The following is a 25,810-nucleotide window of genomic DNA, read 5'->3' on the forward strand; positions in this document are numbered from 1 at the left end:
CACCAATTACTGCTCCCCAAGGGCTGCAGTTAAATTTGTACACCCACAACTGAACATGTGGGTACGTATACTGTAGGATGACGAGACAGCAAGTGTGAAAAATCGGGACAGGGGATGGGGGTAATAGGAGCCTATATAAGACTCAAAAATCAGGACTGTCCCTATAAAATCGGGACATCTGGTCACCCTAGTATACTGCCTTACAGCAAAGATCTGGCTAGATCCAGTCTATTCAGGAGTTCTAAGTCTTTCAACACGAGTCAATAACAAAAGCTCTACATACATGAGGGAAATACATACACCTACATTAGGTCATTAAATGCTAGAGCATACTGTGGCAACAGAACATGTTTTATCTTAGTTATTCAGCTCCAGGTGTTACAACCTTGCCTCTTTTGGGGGGAGAAGGATAATTAGACAGGGCTGGAAAGGTAACTCCCAGAGTGAAAAAAAAATCTAATTCTCAAAGTTCTCACAATCCTACTCCAAAGCACTTTTCTGAGTAGTTAGCATTCTTTATTTTCCCATGTTAAGTATAAGTTTGAACTTGTGAGATTACAGTTCAAGAACTGGGGTGGTGTATACTTGCAGGTGATGAATGACAATAGCTATCATAGAAAGCTTGCAGGTGCACTACGTTTGAGTGTGGGTACATATTTTTTCAGGTTAAGGGATACTCTAGCACTTGAAGCCAAATGCACATGCAAAGAATCACAACTGAACGCTTCATGCCGTAAGAAGCGAACTAGTATTCGGGACTGTCTATATTCTGTGCAAAGGGAGATAAAAATAAGCAATGTATTTTAAAGGTGAGACATTAAGGTTTCTACATGATACAGGGCTGATAACTATTTAAAAATAAAAATATTTTTTAAATCAGTTTAAATACAGTTTTATTTTAAAATATAAACGTACCTAAAATAAAATTTAAAATTATGACAACCTATGTTAAGGCCTAAATTTACAGTAATCCATTAAAATAATTTAAATTAAAAAACAACATTAAGTAGTACGTTTGCTGCCAAGTTTTAAACAGAGTCAGACACTCAACAGATGGCAGTTATTGGCTATGAACTAGGAATCAGAGTTTGCTCAAGTGCTAAACCAGCTTTTGACAACAGTAGTTTCCTGCCCAGTCACCAGAGGTATTTTCTTCATTTCAATTTATTCAGTTAGTTCAGTTCAATCACTAGTGCCTTCAAAATTAAGATGCAAAAAAGCAGGAAAGCTTGTTTTCCTCTTCTAATTTATGAATAAAAACTAGGTGTGAGAGGATGAGATCTATTAGTTATAAAATCTTGAAGGACATGGTGACCAGAAGCCATCAATTCAATTCACTAACTACAGACAAGACTTCCTTTGTTTTAGTTTTGATAGAAACATGTACTAGGTTCTGATCTATCTAGTACACTTAAGATATTTTTATTAGTTAAATAAAAGTATTTGAAAATGTTGGTTTTGTGCATTTTAAATGAATTTGAATTTCCTTCCACATAGAACTTGGCACAAATCAAATAAAAAATTCCTCCAGGACTTAAGAACTACATCATTCACCATTTTCTAACATCATAAAAAGTGTAAAAATTAAGAATCTTAACAAAAGTCAATGAAACCATATAACTACTTAACTATATATAGGTAAGTGTATCCTCCTGGTTAGCAAACAGCACCAAATGCAGTTTAAAGTCTATATTTAGTTGCAGATCAACATGTTCTAATGGTTACCAACCAATGAGAATCAACCTTACTTTAAGAAGTAGCTAAAAAGTACAAATGCAAAACACGATTAAAATTACTTGAAATTGTGATTAAAATTACATTCATTTAAATCAATCCACCCTGGCATTTAAGACTCACTCCCTTTTTTTTAAAGCCACTTACAGTATGCTGGATGCTAACAGTTTGACTTGCCCACATTAGCATTACATTGTAGTGTATTGCAGAATCATGAGTAGGTTATGCATGGATTTTATTGATGAAAGAAAATGAGGAAACATTCATTTACTTCTTTATTTTCATTTTATTTTGTATTAGACTTGATGGTTGTCACCAAGTGGTGTGTATGTATAAAGCAGAGATTAATTTCTTGACCCCCAAGGAACTGTATTCAGTTCTCAGAGTAGCAGCCGTGTTAGTCTGTATCCACAAAAAGAACAGGAGTACTTGTGGCACATATACATATCTTCCTACTGTATTTTCCAGTACATGCATCCGATGAAGTGGGCAGTAGCCCATGAAAGTTTATGCTCAAATAAATTTGTTAGTCTCTAAGGTGCCACAAGTACTCTTGTATTCAGTTCTGGAACACCATTTTACATTGACACCACTTACAGGTAAAACAAGATCATCTATCTGAAATCTAGTCAAAGGCCAGAACTATTTTCAGGGGACAGATAGCTCAGTGGTTTGAGCATTGGCCTGCTAAACCCAGGGTTATGAGTTCAATCCTTGAGGGGGCCATTTAGGGAGCTGGGGCAAAAATCTGTCTGGGGATTGGTCCTACTTTGAGCAGGGGGTTGAACTAGATGACCTCCTGAGGTCCCTTCCAACCCTGATATTCTATGATTATCCAACAATTCCAGTTTTCCCTCTCCACTGTTGCTGTGTCAAAGGTCTGTACAAATTGACCAGAAACTCCTAAACTGACAAGAATACTATCAACCACAGAGGAAAAAAAACTCTAGTTTAAAATTATGATTTTACTCTAATACCTAAATACAAGTTCTTGTTATAAAAAAAATAATTCAAACATGCACAATAAAGCTGCCTGGACCAAAAAAGGGGCATTCTTAATGCAACTGCTTTTCTGTTTCAACTCCCCGTTGTCTCCCATTTTTAGTTTCAGCTCTCTGGATCTGCTTCCTTTACTATGCCTTTACCTATAGCCACAGGAGCATAACAGTTGTGTGCCACCCACCACCACCAAGCCAGGTGTCTCCAAGGAGACATGTTTGTATGAACATTAATGCCTTAACAGCTCTTAGTGTGTCATACCAAAGTATTATGAATAGCGTGGAAACCTAAACTTCCCCCCCCCATGTAATTCCAAAAATCTCATCTTTAATATTGCTTAAGGAGGGATGCCCAACCTATGTGCCACCAAAGCATTTCATAAGGCCTGTGGCCTGCTTCAACACAACATACTAATAGCCGATTCATCAGCATTTTGTCATCATGTTTATCTCATTTTAATTTATATAGGTGTGTAAATAAACCATACTGTACATAGAAACAACCTATCCAAATACATATGAAACAAGCTGAATTTAAAATATAAATCAATACAGGTGACTTCAAATCTTAAATATGTAGAATCTGTTTGGACCACATAAGGTTGTGCTTAGGTTTATGTGGCCCTCCTGTGTGGTAGTCCTTACTAAGGCCTACGTTCATACCATGTTAAATTTTTATTTAACTAGAACAATTTTAAGATGCAAACCCAAGTGCATCTGGAAGTTTGTTCACAAAATACTGGACAGGATTCCAATGCCAGTGAAGGGTCATTGTCATTTTTCTACTTTGGATGCAAATGTAATGTTCGTCACCTTGGTTCACAAATCCCAGTGGGATTGCTAGGCATTTTCTCCATCAAAATGTGATAATTTTAACACAAAGGATGGTCTTGTAGTTGAGACTGGGATTCTGGAGGCCCCAGTTCAACTCTGCCATTTTGTCTGCAACCTTGTTTTTCCATATCTCCTTAATACACCCATGAGGTAGGGGAACTTGATAATGTTAGACAGGTACTAAAATACTATGGTAATGACTGCTTAAAGAAAGGCAATTTCAGACCAATATCTTGGAGCTGGGTGTACTGCTGAAGCACAATATCATGTTAAAAGGGTGGCAGATTATTAACTTTGCCTAGTTCATTGTTTTTTAGCACCCCCAGATGCTACTTGTTTATCCATCTGGAAACAGTTTGGGAATGGGAGAGAGAAAGAATCCCTTGTCTGCCAGTTTCTTTGCTCCAGTACTAGCTTTCAAGTCCAACAGCAGATCATAGTGTCCTGGGCACTCAATTCCCAGCATGTCCCTAATCTCTTCGTGTTCTTGAACTTCATAATCCTCCCCATAACAACTCAGAAGATACCCCTAACACCCAGCTGCCTTTTTTTTTTTTTTTTTTTTTTTTTTTTTTTTTTGGTGTCCAGAGCTACAGTGAATGCCATAAGCCCAAGAATCCACCAGTTGAGCTAGTCACAAAAATCACATACGCCTCTCGCCACAGACATCTGCTTACTTTCTTGATAAAGCACATTTGCAAGCATTTGGTCCCAGCACTATTTGATAGTGTGAAAGACAAAGAAGAGCAGCCTCTGGGACACTGTCACACACCAGGGTGTTCAGGATCCTGAGTTTTGCTTGAATCATTCTCAGATCACTCTAAATGCCTTCCTGTCAGCCTTAGGCCAGAAAGTGACATGAACAGGTACACTATTTTATAGCAACACTATATAATTGCCACCACAGGTAGCTAACAGAAATAGTGATCTCCAAACCAGATGCTGGCATCCAGTTACCCAATGCCATTCACTACACTGGGCAAGTGCTAGACCAGTGATACTCAGTCGGAGGCTCATGAGCCACAAGTAGCTCTTTAATGGGTCTCCTGTGGCTCTTTGCAGCACATGATATTAAAACACTATGATTTAATTAACCAAACTTTACTATGTTATTAACCAATTGTAGTTGATAAAATAATAATACTTGGCCAGTCATTTTGGTGTGAGAATAATATATAAGGCTGTCAATCACAGTTAACACAAGCGATTAACGCAAAAAAATAAACTAGATTTTTAAAATAGTTGCGATTAATTGCAGTTTTAATTGCACTGTTAAACAATAACAGAATGCCAATTTAAATATATTATAAATATTTTGGATGTTCTACCTTTTCAAATATATTGATTTCAATTACAACAGAGAATACAAAGTGTACAGTGCTCACAAATATTTGAACTGTAAAAAAGAAGAAATATTTTTCAGTTCACCTCAAACAAGTATTGTAGTGCAATCTCTTTATCCTGAAAGTGCAACTTACAAATGTAGAATTTGTTTTACATAACTGCACTCAAACAAACAATGTAAAACTCGAGAGCCTACAAGTCCACTCAGTTTTACTTCTTGTGCAGCCAATCGCAAAGACAAACAAGTTAAAGGAGATAATACTGCCCACTTCTTATTTACAATGTCACCTGAAAGTGAGAACAGGCATTCGCATGGCACTGTTGTAGCCGGCACTGCAATGTATTTACATGCCAGATATGTTAACATTCATATGCCCCTTTATGCTTCAACCACCATTCCAGAGGACAAGCATCCATGCCAAATTTAAATTGGTACTGCATTATTGTTTAACAGTGCAATTAAAACTGCGATAAATCATGACTATTTTAATCTCACAATGAATTGCGATTTTTTTAATCGTTTGACAGCCCTTTAATATATATAGTAAATGAAACGATGAATTCACACTTCTGTGGATCTTTTGGGTAATGTTGATCGCTAATTTGGCTCCTGTACTACTGAAGTCTGAATATTGCGGTGCTAGACTATATGAACTGCAAGCTGTTTGATAGCAGTCTCAAGGAATTCTTGCCAGAGCAATTAAAGGTTGAGCAAAGCACTGTCAGACTCAAAGGATGGTAGCCTAAGTGCTACCCCAGTATGCCTGTCAGCTGCTTCCCAAATGACGTTTACTCCCAACACCTGTTCACATGCCACTCCCATGAGCCTTATGAGAGTCATTGAGGTCTCTAACCCCCCCTAGCCCCACTGGAAATTTAAGGCAAGACTAAGCTGCCGTAGACTACATTTTTAGAGAGCCTTGCTTTTGATTCACATTTATCAAAGGGTCTGACCCTAACATTTGGGAAGCGAAGCATTATAACTATTTATATTTAAGTGAGCCTATCTGATTTTAGTGGGTAGTTCAATTTGCCTTATTAAAGTGTGGTTGCAAAGCCAGAAAAGAAGTTTCACACTTGAGGTTTCCTTTGGGTTTCTGCCTGTGAGCTTTAACAGGGTTGCTGTAAGGCCTAAATTTAGACTTGTTTTCTTTTGGCTGACATGCTATGTCACTCCCTTTGCTTTACTAGCTTCATTCTTGTGGGAGATAGAACAATAGAAGTCCTACATTTATATGTCAGCAGCCTACTGGCTCACAAGAATAGAGCAGACAGCACCTCGTAACAGTACACTGCATGAACCTGCAACTTTGAATGAATCCTGCTCTGTAGTTTTACCATGGATGTGCAGCCCAAAAGAAGTAGTTAGAAAGTTAAACGTTACAGCTCTTGTTCATAAAAAGTGTCCAAACACAAAATCCAAAGGCTGTGTTAAACTAAATCCACAAGTACAAACATAGTACAAAGATTAAGTCAGGCTGGGTTCTCCTCCGCATACTAAGGGCTTGTCTTTACTACCGGGAAGATCAACACTGTTGCAATCAACGCAGCAGTTGTTGATTTAATGGGTCTAGAGAAGACCCGCTAAATCGACAGCAGAGTGCTCTCCGGTGGACTCTGGTACTCTAGTCCCCCCACAGAGGAGTAAGGTAAGTTGACAGGAGAGCATCTCCCATCAACGCAGCACAGTGAAGACACTGCGGTAAGTTGACCTAAGCTACGCCGACTCCAGCTATGTTATTCATGTAGCTGGAGTAGCGTAACTTAGGTCGACTTAGGCGTTGTCTACACTGCTGGGTAAGTCAAATTATCTCCTCTAAAACCTGAATTACCATAAAGCCAATTGAGAGGGATGTACAGCTGTAACTCAAGGCACTGTCTGCCCATCACCCTACTGGTGATGATGCATATGGACAAAACCCAGCATGAGTTAAGGACAGTTAGAAAACTTCATTTGTAGTTATCAAATGAGCAAGTTGAAGGCGAAATTTAAACAGCTCAAACAACTCTAACACATTTACTGAAGTCCAGTCGAAATGCCATTCTTCTCCTTTTATTGGTCTCAAGATTTTTTTTTTAAAGTGAAGAACAAGAGCAACACCAAACAAAAATATTATTTTGTTAATATGCTAGGATTATATTCCTTATCCTTCTATGAAAGCAAAAAAAGCTAATAATAAAAGACAAGCTAGAATTACATACCTTACTATTGATCCTATATGTTTATTTTTGGTATTTGGTTAAGTGGCTTACTGAAATTAAGCAATGGGAAAAGAGAAAGGAAAGGAGAAGGAAGTAGTTAAGTCTGGGTCATCACAGGGAGGGGGTGATGTTGATACTCGTTGTTAAGAGCATTATGTAAGCTATTTGTATGGTATTCTTTTGCAGAAACTCAGAGTAAATAGTTAAATCCTCTGCTTGTACCTGCCATAGCTCCTGTTTCCATTCACTTCAAGGGTGTCTTGAACTCAACCAACAGAGTTTTGGAGAGATGTCTCACTACAGATACAAAACTAACAAGGGAATGTTATTGGTGGCAATATGGAGAACTCCTCCTTCCACTGACAAATTCACAAAAATACTAAATCTTAAACAGTGTTTTTCTAACACTATAATCCCACTGGATATGACTGCCTCTTTTCTCCACTAATGGAAACACCAATTAAGATGAAAATTACTCTTCCTACAAATTTCACTACATTTCATTTAAGTACATCAATATTTTTCTCCTTATATTTTGAAGTTAGACACTTAAGATTTTCATCTAAATTCCAAACTAGCAGCTTGAAATCCAAGAATGCCATGTCCATATCAAAAGAAATCTACTTAGATTAAGCGAAGGCATTTGAAAAAGTGTATGTAAACTGAAGGAATGCAGAAAACTTCCAGATGTAGTTAAGGCTACCAGACATTTAGCTGCTTTTTTTTTTTTTTAAAAACCTGTTCATATTTATTTAGTTCATCAATGGGTAATTTACCATTGTGATCCAACTGTGTACATGATACTTAATTTTTTGACGCTTAAGGCAAAAAATCCTTTTTATAGTACACATCTCATGCATGTACAATATTTTACATATGGTGTTTTATAGTTAAGATTCAGTCCAAGCTTACCATCCCCATAGTGAGCAATTTTTTCCGTAGTTTTACTATGAGATCAAGTTAAGTAGACCCTTCCCATTATAGTGCTTAGCGTTTAATTTTGGAGGAGCAAAGATTTAGGACATGAGATAAAGCTCAGTCCTTTGTAAAGCTAAACTTAATGGGAAGACATACAAAAGTTCACTGAGATGGCAATAAAGCTAATTTGTAAATTTCTGGTCCAATTGTGGAATTACAATATTGCACTGTTACAACTCATCTTGTAGGATCTATTAGCAGACATACTACATGTGCATCTGAAAATAAAGTACTCATGGAAAACATTTACTTGTAAAGTGGGCTGAATGAAGAAGAAAATCCAGTCAGACAGCAGGATTCTGAGCTGTGTAATTATGATGGTTCACAAATGTTTAATTTTTAACAGTCCCATCCAAGGCAGCGCAGTTGGAATCACATTTGTCTGGCTAGTTGAAGTATTCTGTCTTCAACCTTGTCCCTCACAGTCCACTTACAATATGCTAGATATTCCATAACTACACATCCCATCATATTAAGTGCATACCTTATTCAATTTAAGGAAGTCACTAGTTCAACCATGCTGGAATTGTTTTGGCGCTATATTAAAAAAAATTACAGGAAGCAACTTCATCATCAAAATGGAAGACGAACACTGCTTTAGCTATAACTCATCTACGAGGCTCTTCTCATTCTACCATGAGGCACTTAAATTAATTCTGTTGAACTGCTGCGGCCTACCCTGACAAAGGTGACATCCAAAACCAGTAGGTTTTTAAATTACTAGGTCAAGGATGCCAATACCAGTATTATAGATGATAAAACTAGAATTCTATTAACTTGTAGAGATCATACAATTTTTTTTTTTAAATATGAGGTTCTGTCCGGAACAGTGGATGTCATCCATTTTAAGAAAAAGAGACAAGTCACCTATTACTTTCCTATATGGTTATCCAGTGGTCTGGCCACTACTCATGGGAAGTAGGTTCCTAGTGAATGAAAAAGACAAGGCAACAAGTTATTTCAAGAAAAATGAAAAAATGAAAAAAAAGGGGGGGGGTTTGGTGAATTTAATCTGTTGCTTGTTTTCAACCCAGGGACGCAAGAAAGCTGCATCATAGAATATCACGGTTGGAAGGGACCTCAGGAGGTCATCTAGTCCAACCCCCCTGCTCAAAGCAGGACCAATCCCCAGACAAATTTTTGCCCCAGATCCCTAAATGGCCCCCTCAAGGATTGAACTCTGAGCCCTGGGTTTAGCAGGCCAATGCTCAAACCACTGAGCTATCCCTCCTCCCCCATCCATCAGCCAAGCAGAAAATTTCTTGAAGTGCCTGTTAAAGTAACTACCATTTAAGTGATTGCACTGCAATTCTCATTGGACAAAGCTGTAGGCTTCTGAGCCCAAGAGTAAGAATACCCTGCAAAATACACCTTCATACTTCCAGGAGTCATCCTACTGGATTATTTTTGTGCTTGATACATTGATTTGATCTGTTTAAATACTGGAGGCCCTCAAACATTTTAATATCTCCTGAAATACAACTGACGTTAATAGACTTTATCCACTCTGGTCTTTTGTAGAATGACTTTAAAGCCAGCTCACATTCTAGTATCTGAACTTAAAGGTAAAAAATAGATCCTCTTTTTTTGGTTAACCAGAGTTCCATCTTTTCAAGGACAGATATAAGACAGGGTTCTATAATGCACAGGACTCCCAACATGTTTATATCAATTACAGCTAATCAAGAACTAGTGAGTCATCCACTGGATGATTAAGAAGGTTGTGGTGAGGACTTGCACCAGCAGCCTGAAGTTGCACAGTTTTCCTAGAAGTCTTGTTCAGCAGCTATGAGCAAACAAACATGAAGGTAAAGAAGTCCAGTGCCAGAAATCTGAGGGTACATCTAAATCACAAACACAGCAGCAGAGAGTCTCAAAGATTCCATCTATGTTGTTCCCACTCAGGCTGGGTGGGAACATCTACACTACTATTTTTAGCCCTGTAGCACAAGTCCAAGTCAGTTGACCCAGCCTCTGAGACTTGCTGACATGGGGATTTTATTTTTAACAGTGTAGACAAAACCAGAGCTTAAGAACTAAGGACAGAGAAGTGGATCTTTAGGTAAGTGAAACTATCCCTAATGTAAACTACTTATAAAAATGTGGAGAAGGTCTGATATTTGGAGCAGGCTGAGGTTGAGGCTCACATCAGGTGAGCGAGTCACTCACATGCTACAGAGGCTTGACATTTTAACTAGGAATTGAAGTAGCTTCCAGGTTTCACACATCTAGAAGCTTCATACTTTGTTAAAATCGTGTCTATGAAGGTCAGTATGAATGAGGTATCATGATTAAATGTACTGTTGAAAACCTGGATGATCTATTGCTGATGAAGTTAAACAGATGTAAATGCTTTCTCCATATGGGCTATATGGATATCAGTTTAACGCTAAAGGAAAGGCAATATATCAAATTAAAGAAAAGAATGTTTTGTCCTAGATAACACTGATAACTAGTACTGATGAGAAGAGAATGTCATATTCTTGAGCTATATGGAGCATGAAGAGGAACAGTGGTGTGGTTTCTTCATGCAACACTCTTTTCTAAGCTTTGTTTCCATAAAATAAACTACAACGTGAAGGAAATGCCTAGATGATATAAGGGTAGTTCTAGGATGTCTTCTCTACCTGAATGTATTTTAACGTAAATTCACTAGCAGAAAACACAACAGAGTGGAAACGGCTCCTCTCAATGCAAGGACACCACAACCATTTGACAGAGTCAGCAGGAAGGCAGATTTAGTACCCAGCATCTTCAGGCTGCTTTTAGAAGAATTTCCACAGGTTTCAATGACTGAAAATGCACAGTTAGTCCCCAGCAGTTTGAGAGGTGAAATATTCACATTCTCAAACTCTGTTGTGAAAAGCAGTGATCCTAGAGTAGCTCTCAGATTAAGGCCAAGTAAACTGGGAGGGAGATCAGACATCAGAGTGCAGTGCTGCAGCACTCCAGCAGTGAGTCTGAATTCAAAGAAGGAACAGGAAAAGAGCCTTAAGCGTCTCTACTGAGGTGAAATATCCTGACCAGCAGATACTCAAGCATAAAAACGTTTAAGGTACCAACAACTCAAACACTGAAAACATTGTTTTTAGATTGCTTCATCATGGTTTCTTATAACTCAGACTAACTGCTGTCAGGAACCCGTCACCCCTTGGTAGCAATTTCAGTATCGTGAGTTTAGACTCTCATCCACTAAGAATTCTGCCTATGGGACTTCGCATCAAACACAATGTTATATCACAAAGACAGGACAGCTGTCAATTGAGAGAGGTGAAACCTGAGCAAGGGACCAGGAACTCCTACTTGTGGCTATAACCTCACGGAACTCTAGTGGTTATGTTTCTTCATCCAGAAACTGTAGGGAATACTCATTTTACAAGGATATATATATGGAGATATACCTATCTCATAGAACTGGAAGGGACCCTGAAAGGTCATTGAGTCCAGCCCCCTGCCTTCACTAGCAGGACCAAGTACTGATTTTGCCCCAGATCCCTAAGTGGCCCCCTCAAGGATTGAACTCACAACCCTGGGTTTAGCAGGCCAATGCTCAAACCACTGAGGTTTTTCAAAGGATTTTCAAATATTAAATAGCCTTAAGTTAAGTATTATGACCATTTCCAAGTCATGAAAAAGAATCAAATCCTTTTAAAAAAAGGAAAAGTGGACATGAGAACAGTTTTTAATCATCATTTTCTTTAGGTAGTAAAGGATTAAGATAAAAATAACCACTGAGACAGTAATTTTGGAAGTGAAGAGTGATTCTGAGTGCTCAACGAAGGTGCCGGATTTTAAGAACATAAGAACGGCCATACTGGGTCAAACCAAAGGTCCATCTAGCCCAGTATCCTGTTTTCCAACAGTGGCCAATGCCAGGTGCCCCAGAAGGAATGAACAGAACAGGTAATCAAGTGATCCATCCCGTCACCCATTCCCAGCTTCCGGACAACAGAGGCCAGGGACACCAGCCCTGTCCATCCTGGCTAATAGCCATTGATGGACCTATCCTCCATGAATTTATCTAGTTCTTTTTTGAACCCTGTTATAGTTTTGGCCTTCACAACATCTTCTGGCAAGGAGTTCCACAGGTTGACTGTGCATTGTGTGAAAAAAAATATACTTCCTTTTGTTTGTTTTAAACCTGCTGCCTATTAATTTCATTTGGTGGCCCATAGTTCGTGTGTTGTGGGAAGGAGTAAACAACACTTCCTTATTTACTTTCTCCACGCCAGTCATGATTTTATAGACCTCTATCATATCCCCCCCAGTCATCTCTTTTCCAAGCTGAAAAATTCCAGTTTTATTAATCTCTCCTCATACGGCAGCCGTTCCATACCCCCTAATTATTTTTGTTGCCCTTTTCTGAACCTTTTCCGAGTCCAATATATCTTTTTTGAGATGAGGTGACCACATCTGCATGCAGTATTCAAGATGTGGGCATGCCATGGATTTATAGAGAGGCAAAATGATATTTTCTGTCTTATTATCTATTCCTGTCTTAATGATTCCCAACATTCTGTTCGCTTTTTTGACCGCCACTGCACATTGAGTGGATGTTTTCAGAGAGCTATCCACAATGACGCCAAGATCTTTCTTGAGTGGTAACAGCTAATTTAGACCCCATCATTTTATATGTATAGTTGGGATTATTTTTTCCAATGTGCATTACTTTGCATTTATCAACATTGAATTTCATCTGCCATTTTGCTGCCCAGTCACCCAGTTTTGAGAGATCCTTTTGTAGCTCTTCGCAGTCTGCCTGGGACTTAACTATCTTGAGTAGTTTTGTATCATCTGCAAATTTTGCCACCTCACTGTTGACCGCTTTTTCCAGATCATTTATGAATATGTTGAATAGGACTGGGCCCAGCACAGACTCCTGGAGGACACCACTATTTAATGGGCAAAGCACCCACTACCTGGAAAGAAAAAGTCAAGCCCTTTAGGGTGGCTCAGATTGAGCACCCAAAATTAATAGTCAGCTTTGACACTGCCCCACAGTTGAAACTACAGAGGTGTGAATAGCAGAGCACGCCAAAGTGCTGCACTGTAACCCCTGCCAGCATGTGGATGCTGTGGGCGTGAACTAAAAGGTTCCTAGTTCTCATTACTGCAGTCCTCTTCAAAAGGTGCACACTGCTATTCACAGCCCCAGTCTCAACTGTGAGGCAGTGTAGAGATAGCTTTGATCTCGATGTATTAAAAAACAGAGCTGTTTGTTACAGTATGTGTGTTTTCACTTTAAGTGCATAAGATCTGTCAAAATCTGATTTTAAAGCTCGAGCCTGATTTTCTTTACTGCATGTACACCGGTTACTGAAAGAACAGGAGTACTTGTGGCACCTTAGAGACTAACAAATTTTTAGAGCATAAGCTTTCGTGGGCTACAGCCCACTTCTTCCGATGCATATAGAGTGAAACATATATTGAGGAGATATATATACACACATACAGAGAGCATGAACAGGTGGGAGTTGTCTTACCAACTCTGAGAGGCCAATTAAGTAAGAGAAAAAAACTTTTGAAGTGATAATCAAGATAGCTCAGTACAACTACTCTGAAACCGGTTACTGAGTGTATAAGACTTATTTGTTAATTTAAACAGAAATTAAAACAATGGTTTTATACACATTGCAGTGTGAACTTCTAATTTATGCTGTGTTATCATTCCATACAGACGTACACTAATACTCCCAAACAAAAAGGCATGGGAAGCCTGCACACTCCCTTGAAAAAAATCTACTAAATCCTCATAACACAATTAACTGAAGATATCAGAATAATTCATTGCAAGAGCATCTCTTATTTCTTTGCTTTAAGAAAACAGAAGTCATTCTCAGCTGTTAATAGTAAAATGTCCATCTCTGGCTTGAGTACAGTGTATTACCACTGGTCCACAGCATTGTATTTTTTATCAGCTACACCCACTCCTTCACTAAGCATCTGATATTATGACAACGGCATCAATTTAATGTCCTCTTAGAAGCAGGAGGAAAAGCAGCCACAAATTTCTACAGTAATTTTTTGTTAGCTGAAAAAAAGCAAACAAAATTCTATCAATTAAAAACATGTTACTATATAATTCAACTCTTAGCAGAATGGATCATCCACCAGATAAGAATGAAACCAAGCAATTGAGACTATTTAGTTTTTAGTATTTTCATGATTTTTAAACCTACTGTAGTCTTAATTTGGCAGGAATGCCTTCTCTTTTTTGATACAGGCCATTATGAATTATTTATATGTGACTGAAGCTAGTAGAACTAACTGCGCATAGACAGGGCTGAACAAATGTGCCATCAGGAACCAACACTATTATACCACCCAAACAGGGAAGTGTTACTTTTAAGTATGACAAAACAGACTTTGGATACAAGACCACAAATCTGTTCCCACATAGTGGCAATATAAAAATGGCTTTAATACAGATTTGCTCTAACCACTTGATAGTATACAGATGTATACATTCAGACCACTTTCTCTATTTAGAATCACCATTAATCTCATGGTGTCTTTTCACATACACACACAGGAACTACATACAAATCAGATCTGTGAAAGAGATTCATGTGTTAAGATTTATCCTACACCTTTGAATGCTTCACTTGAACCCCCTCTTACTAACCCACCTCCCCATGACTTACTCTAAGATTTGAAGTTCATTTAGTCCTCAACCTCCCCTTCTCAAAAATGTTTATTGTCTTGCCAGAATCAGGGCTCCCTCAGCACTGCCCAAAAAATTACACCCACTATGACAAGACATAGCTCTGAGCTAGGGACAGCTTTTTTGTCACTGGAAGTATCTTTAAAATTCATTATCTTGCAGCTAGAAACAGGTGCTTTGCTTTTGGAAAGGGGAGATTGCCAACTTTCCAAATAGATATACATGTCCAGACCTGCAACAGCCCCAAGTTGTCAGACTTTAGAGTCCTTACACCAAGTCTTAGAAAACTTGTTTGTTTTGTATTTATTAGATTGCTGGTTTGTTTGTTTTTACCAGCTCAGAGCACTGCACAACTTGAGTCATAGTAACTAAGGCACATGAATGTGCATGCAAATGAAAAATTGCCCTGAATTTTTTTTACCCTCAGAAAAATCTATTGGAGTGCCTCAAAAACGTGACATGATATTATTGGGTAATGTGGTATCAAAATTTTACTGTCACTTGTTTGGGTTGATCTGCATTGCATGCTCATTGTTTTAATGATAAACAATGTGCAATGTCCATGACCATCTCCTGCGGATAGAACCTTTGCACTACACTACATCGATTGGCACTCACCTGCACTGCTTCCTTTAACACTTATTCACGTTGCGACATAGTTTATCACAACACAATCAGCACTTTATAAACATACACAGCAGATGATCTTTAGACGTCTTATTTAAATAACAACCCAGCCCCAGCTCAAGATTTTACAGTATTTCAGTACAAAGTTCCATGGCTACAGAAGCGTTTAAATTATTCAGTATGGTAAGAGAAGCAGCAGCAGCAGCTCAAGTAATGACAGCAATCCAGCCCAAAAATAGAGTGTGGCGCATGAGTAGCACTGCAGCCAAACTACACTTCATTTAAATAGGATTCTTAAACATGAAGTACACTTGCATGCACATGGGTGTTTCTCCACTAGTTAAAGAAGTCAGCCCAGAACCTGTATTTGCAACCACACATATATCAAGCAATTGTTCAGCAATTATAGTAGCACATTCAATATCCAATTTGAAGAGCCACATAGCATTTGGGCAAGTTATTTCATATACCTGGAAAATAGGTAGAGTCCTCCCCTTCCATGAACTTTGGTTCAATGACCTCTGCCATTTGATTTCTAGGTTTCAATACCTCAGGCAAAAAAAATTTCATAATACTCATCACTAAAGAAATCTCAGAGGTAGAGATAATAATAGACTGCCTTCTAATGATGTTGCTGAATCACAGCAAGGTCTTGCACTAAAGCAGTGGTTTTTCAACCTGTTTTCATTTGCAGACCCCTAAAAAATTTCAAATACAGGTGTGGACCCCTTTGGAAATCTTAGACATAGTTTGCAGATCACAGGTTGAAAACCACTGCACTAAAGCAGTGGTTCTTAACTAGGGGTACGTGTACCCCTGGGGTACATGGAGGCCTTCCAGTGAGTACATCAACTCATCTAGAGATTTACCTAGGTTTGCAACAGGCTACATAAAAAGTACTAGCAAAGTCAGTACAAACTACAATTTCATACAGACAACTTGTTTATGCTGCTCTATATACTATATGCTGAAATGAAAGGACAATATTTGTATGCCAATTGATTTTATAATAGGGTAAATATGAAAAAAAGCAAACAACTTTTCAGTAATACTGTGCTGTGACACTTGTCTTTTTATGTCTGATTTTGTAAGCAAGACAAATCAGATGCCTGAAAGAGGTACAGTAGTCTGGAAAGGTTGAGAGCCACTGCACTGAAGAATAGGGTGTCTAAAGACCAGCCAAAAATAAATCTTATACAAGACCAGTGACTTTAACAGGGTGAGTACTGAGCAATTAAAAAGTTATATTCTTACTTACTAAGACAACTGCCCTTCTTGCAAGCAATGTTTGCTCTTTTCCAGTTTGATTTCATGTATTTTCACCTAGATAGTTATATGACCCCCATCACACTAGTCTAGACGCGATAAATCGACCCCCGAGCGCTCTCCCATCGACTCCTGTATTCCACCTTGGTGAGAGGCGCAGTCAGAGTCGACGGGGGAGTGGCAGCAGTCGACTCACCGTAATGAAGACACCACGGTAAGTCCATCTAAGTATGTCAACTTCAGCTACGTTATTCGCGTAGCTGAAATTGCGTAACTTAGATCGATACCCCCACCCCAGTGTAGACCAGGCCTAAGTCCAGCACTTGTACAATTCTTTTTCCTGTAGTCAGCCTCTGGTCAACAGATTCACTGTTGCAGTGAAACCTGTTATCGAAGGACATCCTGAACGGAAAGTGATCTCTTAATAAGCTAGGTCCAACCTCACAGAAAGCTTAAAATACTATTACCCTTTTTGCTTAAGTGTGTGTTTAGGGAAAGTTAAACAAAAAAAATGAGAAGATTATGTAATAAGGTCTTTGTAGACCTATAAGGAGGCACACATTAAGTATAGCAGCTTACATCTACATACGCCAGTTCTGATCTTGAAAAATGAGACCATTCAAATTGAATTTTTTATTAGCACATCAAAGTCAGGTTTTCTAAAAACTAAAAATACTGTACATTAGGACTGACTAGATGGAGAGGTGAAAAGGAAGCACAGAAATTGCTAATGCACTGTTGTGTTAATCATCACTTAGCCATGACCACATTTTCAAGGGAATGGGGGGGCACATGACAGATTAGAAGTTTAGCAGGAAGAACAGCAATAACTACGCTATCTGGGACAGGCTACTACCTCATTATGGTATACCAAGTAAAGTTTATTTTATGAGTATGCAGGTGTTTACTTTGTGTCTTGCAGCTATTGATGCAATAATGGTGGTTTTTGAATTAGTAACCACAAGAAACTAATGCAATTCCAACTCCAAAAATGAGCAATACACTTCTGTTTTTCCTTTTCTACCATTTAGTCCCTATTTTTTTGTATTATTCTCACAATACACCTGGTATTGATATACTAGAACTATTCCCAATCCACCACCCCCTCCAAGGGTTGCTTCAGATGCCACCTTTCAGGTCCACTGACCGACAAGTAGTAGGACAGGAGGCTTAAAGGTGACCTGGCAAAAGAAAACTAAAATTGGGCTTCAACCTATTTTATACATAAAAAAAAATAATAATAATAAGTCTTTGCAGCTGCCCTTTAAAACTCACCTGCCCTCTCCCCTAAATTAGAAATTCAGGTCTTAGCTACTCTCAGACACGGATGTTATTTCTCTAGTCACATGATGTGAAAGCAAACAATGAGCAATGCAGAAGAAAATTATTTTTAAGACAATTGCTAGAATTTAGTTGGTTACTTAATTCAGTAACCATCATTCTGGAGGCATTACATCTTTGAATCTTTTAGCTATTCCACCCTTCCAATTAAAGGGAGAGAGCTTCACACTGAATGTTCTGGGACATATAGCAAGACCTTCACCAAATCTGAAGGCTATCCAATTAACATATCCAAAATTTTCAAGTAAAATACCCTTACCCATCCCCCCGCAAAAAAAACCCTTTAGGCTTTCTATACATCCTAAAGAAGCAAATGAAGGGGGGGGAAAACAGTTCTTTTATATCATTTGCAGATGTCAATTAAAGTTAATCTTTCAGCCCCAGTCCTTTGGTGTTTGAGTAAAAGCAGGTGTAACCCACCCCCTGCGCACACTTGGTTCCTGACTCTCCCCAATACAAGGGAATCTATTCTGATCAGCACCTGAAGCAATGTTTTACCAAATTAGCCCCACCCAACACAGTCTACTACAAATATCCACAATTAATAGTTGTGCTATATATAGCATTGGCAGGGGGAAATTTGGTAAAGGTGTGTTTGCAGAAGGCTATGTTGAAGGAACAGTGTTGAAGGTTGTGGTAGCTGTATTGTGGGTAAAAAGTGTGCCTGTGGATGAAGAATTAGAAATGATGTATTATAAGACACAAAATCTAGACCAAGTAACTTAAGCTGTCAGTTATGTTGTGTGTAGCAACCAGAAGTACCACAACAAAGTTTGGTGTAGTAGGTAATGATGGTTTAATTACAGACCACAGATCACTAAATGATGTCCTATCATACTGCCAAGAATTACTAAAATATTACTGATGCTAGAAGTACCATTCAATGGTTAAGCTTTCATAATCAAATGCTAGTTGGAGCTGATAAAAGCAGGGGAGAGTGGAACATGAAAACTGATCCAATTTCATTAATTATCTTTCACTTAATGGCATCAACATGCCTGCTGTAACACTCAGATATTAAATCCCAAATATTTTGGGCATCTCAGGATATATTTGATAAATTACTTAAAACAACCCTGTTTTAAATCACTGTACACAAAGACTACTACACATTACTTTCTTCAGTTACTGCTTGGGGTTTTGTAGCATTTAAGGAATATTGATAGGTTAATTAAATCTCAAGTGTAACAAATGAAAATTAGAACTCATTTTATACTTCAGTTAGGTGGTGTTTGAACTTGAAGACAAAGGCACAAACTTGTGCCAAAATATATTAAATACAAAAACAACAAAATGTCTAAGTTTTAATTGAACAGTTTTTAAACAAAACATTTCCAAGCAGTGACTGAACACAAATATTGCAACTCTAAGAACCTAAAGGGAAACTGACATTATGGATTGTCATAACTCAGGCAAAGATATGCACAAGTTCACAAATATTAGCAAGTTTTTTTGTAATGCTTTAAACACTACCTTTGAGAATCATGTAAGGTAAGCAATTTACTACAATATAGGTTCAGTGAGGTAGCACATTTGATGATTGCCAAATACATTTACTTCTATAGGACTAAATACAACTCAAGGGCTAAATGAATGCAAAGAAATTACAACAAAAGAAATCATAAGTAACATGGGGTCAAAGGTTGTAGCTGGCTGAGTTTCAAGATATTTCAATAGTTCTTGTTCCAGCAGCTGCACTGACATAACCCACTGTATCATTTTTTAAAAGGTATTAAAGTTAAAATAATAATGTCACAATAGCTTTTTAAATTAAAGATTTATGGTACTTACAATTTTAAAGGGATTTGTTAGATGAAGGACTTTTTTTACTTAGGGAGTTCTCAGAATGATGTTGTATTTTTTAATTCATTAAAATAAGCCTCACTCAGTTATTAGATTTCAAATCCGTTCTAATCTGACTCCATCAGAAATCCAGCAAGTATAGTATTTGCAGAGGTATCAGACATATTCCTCTCTACTACCAGATTGCCACTTATACCTTAGCAGATACAACCAAAGTTATACTCCATTTTAACCAAAATTTGTCATGCCATATGTCATAACTATAAAGGGAAGGGTAACAGCTCTCCTGTGTACAGTACTATAAAATCCCTCCTGGCCAGAGACTCCAAAATCCTTTTACCTGTAAAGGGTTAAGAAGCTCGGGTAACCTGGCTGACACCTGACCCAAAGGACCAATAAGGGGACAAGATACTTTCAAATCTTGGGGGGGGAAAGGCTTTTGTTTGTGCTCTTTGTTTAAGGGGTCGTTCGCTCTTGTGACTGAGGGACCAGACATCAATCCAGGTTCTCCCCATCTTTCTAAACAAGTCTCTCATATTTCAAACTTGTAAGTAAGAAGCCAGGCAAGGCGTCTTAGTATTACTTTGTTTTCTCAACTTGTAAATGTACCTTTTACTAGAGTGTTTATCTTTGTTTGCTGTACTTTGAACCTGAGACTAGAGGGGGGTCCTCTGAGCTCTTTAAGTTTGATTACCCTGTAAAGTTATTTTCCATACTGATTTTACAGAGATGATTTTTACCTTTTTCTTTAATTAAAGCCTTCTTTTTAAGAACCTGATTGATTTTTCCTTGTTTTTAGATCCAAGGGAGTTGGATCTGTATTCACCAGGAGTTGGTGAAAGGAAGGAGGGGGGAAGGGTCAATTTCTCCTTGTTTTAAGATCCAAGGGGTTTGGATCTGTATTCACCAGGGAATTGGTGAAAGGTTTCTCAAAGCTTCCCAGGGAAGGGAATTAGCTTGTGGGAATGGTGGCAGCGGACCAGATCTAAGCTGGTAGTTAAGCTTAGAAGTCCTCATGCAGGCCCCCACACTTGTACCCTAAAGTTCAAAGTGGGGATACAGCCTTGACACCATACGTATCAGTTTTCCTGCAACTACCCCCCTACATTTCACGTAACTACTAGTCACTATGGAGTTGTATACAAACCACAGAAAGTTATACAGTATATTACCACGTTTTGTTTGTTACTTACTCAAATATGTCAAACTTGCAAACTAATTTGAAAGACAACTTTCTTGGGGAAGGTCCCTTGGAGAATATACCAATATTTCATAAATATCACTACGTTCAATGAAGCTCAGACAGAAGTAGAGATATTTGTTTCTTATATAATCAAAAGAAGCTGAGCTAATATAGAGAGTATAGTAATCTTACACACTGTAGGAAATTACTGTGTATCTGATCAATTATCCCTGAAGATGTCTATATTCTTTAAAGCAAAGTGAACATGAATGAAGAGTGAGCTTGTTAACTTGAATGTTATAATCCAATGGTTGATTAAACAGAATGCCACACAAGATTCTCAGTTACCAGGAAAGCCTTCAGAACATAAGGTAGTGTGATTTTAAAAGGTCTTTTTTTCATTCATGTTTCTCATGAGTCAGTTTTACTGGTTTCCTGACTCACTGTCCAATGCAAGTTACACAGCTACAAAATGCTGTGAGAAATTTTTACTCATCAACTCCTAGACACAGCTTTTGAAGTGCATCCTAGTTTTATTAGAAACCTCAATAATTTTCATATGAAGTGAGCCAGATATAGATAATCTGGGATAAACGAGAATACATACATAAATCATATGCTATGTAGATAGCTATACACACAGTTTGATTTTACATTCCCTCTAGATGGATCAACAGATCAGTGGAAAAATTGATGCATTATAGAGAGCCTCTTCTAATCTAAAATCTTGTTAGAAGGATGAATATGCACTTGTTTGTAGCAGGACATTCAGGGCATCTTATCTACAGAAGATGATGCATAACCTTCATAACTCATGTTACCTATCAATTAAAACATTCTGAAGCAGGGCATTTTCTCTCCTTGAGGGAGAAAAAATGATAGTACTGAGAAAGAAGTGGTTGCTCGTGTTGCATTCTTCCAACAATGCATGTTAATAAGTTTCCATTACCTTCAATGAAAAGTAAAGGAGAGGAATCAGAAACAGGAGCAAGCAGAATGACAACCATATGCTATGATTTCAGGTAAGTTACAAGCACCACAAAGCAAACACAGCAGTATGATGTGTTTGTTTGAACCCTTCCCCCCACCCCCATGCATCACTGGATCAAATGATGTCTCTTATCAAATTGGTCATTGCTATCATTCTGTGTTTTGCTATTCAGATCTATTATGCTATTCAAATGCTAACTCACTATGTAACATTATATGTATGCCTCCACTCAAATTGTATTTCATAATACTCAAATGGGTAATTAAGTCTTTCAAATGACTGTGCCTCAACAGCATCTATTCCTATAAGGTTTTCATTACAGGTGCTTTCAAAAGACAAGACAGACACTCAAGCTGAATGGTTTTAGCTAGATGTCAATTCCAAATGTTATTCTGCTAACTTGATTTCTGCTTCAGATTAATGGCAGGACCACCATATATGTTAAAGCTACAGGTCATAACTCAGTAGGTCCCCTACAGTAAAGAGAAGTAAAGTACTATGAAGTAAAACTGTTTCTCTCTACTATGCAGACTCCACACCTATGTTTTTACATTGTACATACTGTTGTCTTATAAACCAGCTGTAGATCTTGCTTGCCCTTTAATATACCCAAATCAGAATTTATAGCATAAGGGTTTACAACACAAACAGAATGCCAAAGAATTCCTTGCACCAAGTCCCTCCAAATGCAGGAAAGACTGATCCCCGGCTTAGCCTACCGAGTTCGCTATTCTCCCTATCCTGGCAGCAATCCGCAAGCACCTAGAAACTTGACTCCAGTGCTCTGCTCCCCCGTCCCAAGCCTCAGCACAATTCAGCTTTAGCTAGGTGGGAGATCTACGCTGCTCCTCTGCACAGAAACAAACCCACTATCCCATGCGGAGAAGAGGGCGGTAATGAAGAACCAAGCCCCTGGGCATCGGCATCCACTGCACAGGACGGATCCAACCAGCCCCGCTCTTGCGCCTCAAAGCAGCCCAACCAGCAATACAGCCAACCCACAGGCAGCCTGCAGGGTAGCAGCCAGCAGCCAGGGCACTGCAGGCAGGGACGCTGGTGCAGCTCCCCCGGTGCAGCTCCCCCAAGCAGGGCAGCGTCCACACACAGGCACAGCAGGCAGGACCCCAGAGCAACCCCTACCAGGCACAGCAGCATCCACCCCTGCGGGCACTGCGGGCAAGGCCCTGGCACAGTCCCATCCCATCCCCCAGGGCAGCGTCCACCCCCCCATGCACAGGCGGCAGCCTTCCCACCCCGCACGGCCCGGCCCGGCCCGGCGCCCTTACCCTCGATGGCGATGACATGCTCGCGGAGCTGGCCCTGCAGCGCCGGCTCGTCCACCCGCTCCAGCAGCTCGTAGACGGAGTAGATGTTGGGGTGCACGGACTCGAAGCGCTGGATCTCGGCGCGGATGGCTGCCGAGTTGGCCAGCTGCTGCTGGTAGCTCATGGCGCGGCCGCTCGGCTCGGGTCCGCGCCGGCAGCGCCACCCCCTCCCCGCGGGCACAGGGGGCCGCCCGGCAGCCGCACAGCCCGCCCGCTGTCACTTCATCGCGGCGGCCCGCGGGGGCCCCAGCCCCACGGCGGAGCGGGGCGGATACTGGCGGCTCCTGACCCCCGCCGGCCAACGGCTGCCCGGCCCGGCCTCGCTGTGGTGCCCGGTGCCGCGAGCAGCCGAGGGGGGCGGGGAAGGGGCCGGGCACCCCGCACGCCACAGAACCTCGCTCGGCCGCCCCGCTACAGCTACCGCGTCCTTCTCCGCGGCACGCTCACGCAGGCCACGCCCCCCTCTCCTTACGTCACCGCGCTCCCCTGCTGCCACGCCCCCTCCCCGGTCCCTGCGCGCTGCTTCCTGGGAGTTGTAGTCCCTGCGAGGCACCTGGCCCTTCACAGCCTGGACGGAAAGGGGGTGAGAATGGAGATCAGGGAGTGGGACGGGGGAGCATCAGGGGGCGGGATGGGGCGGGACAGGGGGAGGGTTAAGGGGCGGCACGGGGAAGGGGGAACAAGGAGAATCAGCGGGCGGGGAAAGGGGAGGATCAGGGGGCGGGAAGGGGGAGGAGGGAGAAACGGGGCGGGATGGGGCAGGGAAGGGGGAGGATCAGGGGGCGGGAGGGGGAAGTGAAGGGGAGGAGGGAGGCTCAAGGGGGCTGCGGGAGGGGGAAGGAGATGATGAGAGAGAGGTAGTGCTAAATCAGTGTCTGCTGCCCTGTACCCCTCACTCCCACCCTGAAGCCTGTTATGTTCAGGGCCTAGGAAAAGAAAAGTTAGATAAAAACATAAAAGGCTCTTGCCAGAAGGTTGCACCGCACCACTACTTTATTTCTTAAAAACCAGAATCTTAACAAACGAGAACCAAAGAACAGAGACAGACAAAGCAGACTGCTTAGGGTTACCATATTTCAGCAAGCAAAAAAGAGGACGGGAGGAGCCCCGCCCTAGCCCCGCCCCCGTCCTGCCCTAGCCCCGCCCCTGCCCCTCCCACTTCCCGCCCCCCTCAGAACCCCCAACCCTCCCCCCCGCTCCTTGTCCCCTGACTGCCCCCTCCTGGGACCCCTGCCCCTAACTGCACCCCAGGACTCCACCCCCTATTTATGTACAGGCGTGACTACCTGCCCTTTCCTGGTTATTATACGCGGCCAGTCCGCATCCACATCCAGTAATTTAAAAAAAAAATAAATAAACTAATAATTTAAATTGGAATTTCATCCATTAATAAGTATTTATTATATAATTAAAACCATTCTATTGAAGGACAGATATTAAATAACACTAAATAAATTAATGTTAAAAAAAAATATTAAAAATTTGAAAATTTAGAGCATGGAAACCAAAATAGCTAAAATTTAGTTTTGGCAAGATACACGGAATGGAAACTCCGGGATCTTTACCTGTCACTGAATATAGCCATCATACCAATAGTGGAATATAAAACAAGTCTACATAAACTCTCCTTAAAATTTTTACTTCTGTCCATTCCCAATAATTGTAACAAATCATTATTACCTTCACTCCACTTGCCACGCGCCCCAAGCACAAAACCAAAGAAGGCCTCCCTGCCTCTTGTCCCCTGACTGCCCCCTCCTGAGACCCTCCCCCCATCCTAACTGGCCCCCTAGGACCCTACCCCCTACCTGTACCCTGACTGCTCCAACCCTTATCCACACCCCCACCCCCAGACAGACCCCTGGGACTCCCACGCCCCATCCAACCACTCCCCACCCCCTGACAGCCCCCCCCCCAGAACTCCCGACCCATCTAAACCCCTCTGCTCCCTGTCCCATTGACTGCTCCGATCCCTCTCCCCACTCCTGCCCCCTGACAGCCCACCCCCAGAACTCCCAACCCCCCCCTCGCTCCTTGTCCCCTGACTGCCCCCTCCTGGGACCCCTGCTCCTAACTGCCCTCCAGAACCCCACCCCCTACCTAAGCCTCCCTGTTCCTTATCCCCTAACTGCCCCCTCCTAAGACCTCCCCCAACTGCCCCCCAGGACCCTACCCCCTACCTGTACCCTGACTGCCCAAAACCTTATCCACACCCTCCCCCAGAAAGCCCCCCCCCGAACTCCCGACCCCCCCCGTCTCTTGACTGCCCCCTCCAAAACCTCCCTGCCCCTTCTCCGACCCCCTGGCCCCCTTGTTGTTGGCCTTCGCCTAATGTCTCTGTGAACTTGCTCAGGAACGGCCTGAGCCGTTCGTCCCGGCACACTCGTCCCGGCAGGCTGGCTGGCAGGGGCGGAGGAGCGGGGGAGGAGCTCCAGACTGCCGGAGGCGATCTGCGAATGCAGGGAGGGAGTGATCTCTGCTGCAGGGGAGAGGAGGAGGGGCTCTCTCTGGCTGTCAGAG

General features: G+C 40.9%; 1 protein-coding gene across 3 annotated transcripts in view; it reads right to left on the reverse strand.

Moving 5' to 3' along the window:
* Positions 1-23,414, reverse strand: part of AGAP1 (ArfGAP with GTPase domain, ankyrin repeat and PH domain 1) — a 634,167-nt gene extending 610,753 nt beyond the window's left edge. For all 3 annotated transcript variants that reach the window (XM_065412924.1, XM_065412923.1, XM_065412922.1), the window contains exon 1: positions 23,252-23,414. In XM_065412924.1, the coding sequence (XP_065268996.1) occupies positions 23,252-23,414 (163 nt within the window). The remainder of the gene's footprint in view (positions 1-23,251) is intronic.
* Between the last annotated feature and the right edge of the window lie 2,396 nt (positions 23,415-25,810).

Source organism: Emys orbicularis, chromosome 11, assembly GCF_028017835.1.
Source record: "Emys orbicularis isolate rEmyOrb1 chromosome 11, rEmyOrb1.hap1, whole genome shotgun sequence".
NCBI lineage: Eukaryota > Metazoa > Chordata > Testudines > Emydidae > Emys > Emys orbicularis.